The sequence below is a fragment of the Lolium rigidum genome, chromosome 2 (assembly GCF_022539505.1).
Source record: "Lolium rigidum isolate FL_2022 chromosome 2, APGP_CSIRO_Lrig_0.1, whole genome shotgun sequence".
NCBI classification, from domain to species: domain Eukaryota; kingdom Viridiplantae; phylum Streptophyta; class Magnoliopsida; order Poales; family Poaceae; genus Lolium; species Lolium rigidum.
Window position 1 is genome coordinate 88,123,400 of NC_061509.1, and position 4,332 is coordinate 88,127,731.

General features: G+C 41.8%; 1 protein-coding gene across 2 annotated transcripts; it reads right to left on the reverse strand.

Annotated features, from left to right (window-relative positions):
• Window positions 1-778: 778 nt before the first annotated feature.
• On the reverse strand, window positions 779-3,814 carry LOC124686873 (eukaryotic initiation factor 4A-like). Of its 2 annotated transcripts, none has more exons than XM_047220760.1 (5): window positions 3,413-3,814; window positions 2,504-2,579; window positions 2,270-2,373; window positions 1,744-2,168; window positions 779-1,553 (listed from the first exon to the last, which is right to left on the reverse strand). In XM_047220760.1, the coding sequence occupies exons 1-5, from the start codon at window positions 3,615-3,617 to the stop codon at window positions 921-923; spliced, it is 1,443 nt and encodes a 480-aa protein (XP_047076716.1). In that variant the 5' UTR covers window positions 3,618-3,814; the 3' UTR covers window positions 779-920. The 2 variants fall into 2 exon arrangements, with proteins under 2 accessions (XP_047076716.1, XP_047076718.1); XM_047220762.1 differs by lacking the exon at window positions 3,413-3,814 and adding an exon at window positions 2,659-2,815.
• Window positions 3,815-4,332: the final 518 nt, after the last annotated feature.

The following is a 4,332-nucleotide window of genomic DNA, read 5'->3' on the forward strand; positions in this document are numbered from 1 at the left end:
GCATCCAGCCTCGCGGACTGTTTTGTTGGAAGCCACAATCTGGACCTCGTCTCTAGTGATTTCAACTCCCATCTCCGCACTGTGGGGCTTGATCTCCATATTATGGTGATGGAGACGATGAAGCAGTTAGCTTTGAACTCTTTGGACCCCTTTGACTATGATGAAGCAGAGGCAGCCGCGATCATGAAGGAGCGGCCATGGAGATGGCAAGAGACCTTCGAGGAACAAGATTGGAGCAAGCGTGGGAGCCGTGCTGTGCTTCCAGCTCGTTATTACTATCGGCCTTTGCCATATGGACCATGGTCACCTTAATCATCTATTTCTCTTAATTAATCTGCTGGCTTCTCACGAGTTTATAGTTAACAAAAAACAAATAACCGAGTGCTCCCAACACATTCATTTCAGCGTAAGAACTTCAAAAACAAATAACCGAGTGCTCCCAACACATTCATTTCAGCGTAAGAACTTCTTTTTGATCTCACAAGTGACCTACACATTCACATCCAAAAGCAACTTGCTTCGCAGCCTGGTTCCAAGTCCAAGTCCAATCCAAAGCCTGGCCTGAATTATTTGATCTGGCTTGAAAGATTCCGTAACCTGTTTGTATTATATGCTGCTCACTAGCAGCATTTGTGCTCTAGCAATCCACAGTATGGCAAGAATAAACAACCGATGAGCAAACAAAACATTTCAAGCAACTGATATGCACCACATTCAAGTATCAAACTGCAATGACAGTAACATAACTGAACAAGTTATAATCCCATAAGACAAGACAAAATGCAGCAGTCTAGCTACCCATCCGCACAACATAACAGCATCCCAGATTCAACAAAATGCACATGATGTGCAGCTCTCAGGAAAAGCGAGCAAAAATCTAGCCGCACCCATCTCCACACTATAACCAACTAGGGTACTGCTCACTGGAGGTCTGCGGTGCTTGAGGGTAGCTCCGCTACCGGAGCGTTGCAGAACCTTTGGATGTCGGACAGAACACGGTCATCAGCGCGAGTAACAAAGCTGATGGCGACACCCTTCCCTCTGGGCTGTCCGCTTCGTCGCACATGACGAAGGTATTGCACAGGTTGTGTCGGCAGATCATAGTTGATGACCACAGGGACCTCCAACGCGTCAGCGCCACGAAGGTCAGTGGTAACGAGGACACGAGAGGATCCAGAACTAAGATCCTGGATGGCAACTTCTCTTGCCTGCTGGTCCATACCACCGTGGCTTGTTGACACAGTGTAATCCCTGCCTCTCATCTTCTCGGCCAGTGACTTGACCTTCCGACGTGCGTTCACAAAGATGATGCATTGTGTGACCGCCATGGTGCGAAAAAGGTCACACAATTCATCAAACTTCGATTCTTCCTTCTCAACTTTAACATAGAACTGCTTATAGCTAATACCCTTAAGTTCTTCATCTTTCGGCACAATGACCTTCATAGGCTCATGCATGCACTTCTGGCAAAGCTCGAGAGCTTCATGGGACATGGTGGTACAGAATACTCCAAACTGGATTTTGCTTGGGAGAAGCTGGATAATATCATAGATCTGCAAGAAAGATGGATGGTCATATGTTACAAAAATTAGAGGCCACCATAGAATCACATGAGCTTAACAAGATATATATTTAGAGTTTCGAATTAAATAGAACACGGATGATTAGGGCATGTGATGTTTGGCAATGCGCATCCGTTGTGATTACTATACAGCTGAGCTGGTAGGAGGATGGAAAACCAACCTGGTCCTTCAAACCTCCTGTGAGAATTTCATCTGCTTCATCCAAGACAAACATTCTAATGTTATCTGGACAGAGTGCTCGCCTTCTCAGCATGTCAAGAACACGACCAGGCGTAGCGACGATGACTTGAACGCTGCTTGACAAAAATTGCTTGTCCCCACGAACACTAGTTCCTCCAAAACAAGCAAGAGCTTTGACACCTAGCCACTGACCAAGTGATCCAATAACTTTCTCAGTCTCCTGTGCTAAGTCACGTGTTGGTACAAGGACCAACGCTTGGCATTCCGCAGATCCATAATCGAGTCGCTGCAGAACTCCACAGGCAAGTGTCACAGTTGTTCCATACAGCGACTGCTGAATAACATCCAGACCCTTACACAACGGGACGATCCCTCGTTGATGCACGGCAGAAGGCTTCTCCAGACCTTCAAAAAAAATGCATGATGACTTCACCATAATACATGTTGAATCAAGCAATAAGTGTTAGGTGGCATCTCAACATGGTAACAGATAAAGTAGGAATTACCATATGCATATATTCCCTTCAGCAGATTTTCTCGAAGGCCCATTTTAGTGAAACTGTCGTAGATCTCATTGTATGTGTTGAATTCCTCACAAATTTGAGTTGGCCTATATCATGCCATGTTGGAAGTAGTCAACTATCCATAGATATAACGAAATATGTAGACCATAAGGTCCATAACCCTGACATAGACAGGAAGAGAAACAAATGGACAGAAGCAAAATATCGATCACATACCGTGTGGTCATCATAGAAACATGTTGTTTTCCATCAAACTGGGCTCCTTCTGGTGCCGTTCCAGGCACGGCAACACCTTCAAAGACGATGAAAACAAAATCACATACTAGCAGAATATTTTCTAACCAAAAACTTTGATAAAGCAGGGCGGTTACCCTGTTCCCTCAGAAACATTGTCAAAGTTTAACAGTAAAAGGATTGGAACTAAACCCCTATTTGACTTGTCAGCAACCACATCAAAATCAATGTTAGCAAAAGGCATCGCTGCAGTCGATTTGAAACCGATTAATCAATATATAAAATGATTTTCTTATGGTACACCGAAGTACAGTTTGCTGGAAGCACTTGAGGAATACAAATCAGTTAATAATCAAAACTCCTATAATTTCTAAATGTGTACTTTATCCATCAGGGTATGTTCCTTCCACAAATTAGTAAAGAAGTTATGGTTCTCCACATAACTCCAGTACTAATTTAAACTGCCGTTTTTTCACTTGGCATTTAGAAAAACAATAGCAGTACTTTTATGAGCAGAACTAATATTTCCATACACACAGCAACAAATGGACATCTCCCTAGTTGCGTTTAAAACTTCTTTCCTTCCTAGTTAGCATTTTTTGTAAAGCAATAATGTAAGATATTTCTCTAATGTTCATGTAGACACAACCCGCCACAATTAGTAAGGCTGTCATCTTGCACTGCACTCTATAGTCCACCTGTTGCCTATTCCTATATTCCCAATTGTGTCACGTGTACAGTTGTACTTGAAAATCACTTTGTTTTTCATTTTCTACAGAGACTGGTAATCTAGTGCTATTTAGGCATTTTCCTTCTAAATTGTGACAGACAACAGGTTTGAAGGTATATGTACAATTATAACAATTTTATGCACATAGAATTCTGTATCACCTTCTGTCTCTGATATTCTAATCATGCACTCTGAACTTCCGCTGATAGGTTGTCCTCCTTCAGCTCTCAGAGTCTCTGGTGCTGTTTTTTTTCTCGTATAGTAGGTTGTACTGGTCCTTACTTTGCTGTGTTTTTTCTCTCCATCTCCGGATTCTTCAGTTGACTTTAGCCCTTTCCCCAGTAGACCTGTTTCTGCCATTTTCATTTCTTTTTCATGTTCCTTTTCTAACGAACTTTTTGAATCCAACAAATTGCATGTTGAGGTTACAACCCTTGTGGTGTTACTGCTGCTCCCTGGGTTTATTCCATTATTCGCTTCCTCTGAAGCAGCTTGCTGCTCTGTGGATCCTTTTTCCTTGGGATATCTTTTTCTCTCGTACACAATTTTTATAGGTGGCTTCTGTATACTTTCATGGGCACTGTTAGAACTGATATCCGCAAACAAAGTGGATGCTTCAGTTGATTCTTTTTGCTTCCGGCTTCTTCTTCTTGTGTATACATTTTTTATAGGTGGCTTCTGTATACCTTCATGGGCAGATCAGAAATGATGTCAGCAAATAAAGTGTGAACCAACTGGTAATGTGCCCAGCAAATTCACAACTCACATGATAATTAATTACATTTTCAAGAACTGAGAATTCGTTCATTTTCTATATCAAAATAATTTTAGCCCATGTGCTTATAAGTAATTTCCTTTTAGTTTGATTTGGTAAGGAATTTCTCATATAGTAGCATAATTGATAAATATATGGCAACAAAGTTCACAAATATGGATTTTTCACTCACCTCTGTAGGATCCTTCAATCAAGCTTGTTGAACTTCCACTAATGGACTGCCTACCTTCAGCTTCAGAAATGTATTCTGTAGTTTTCTCAGAGTCCGTTCTGGTGCCTGTTATAGCACTTGCATTGTTTTCTTTG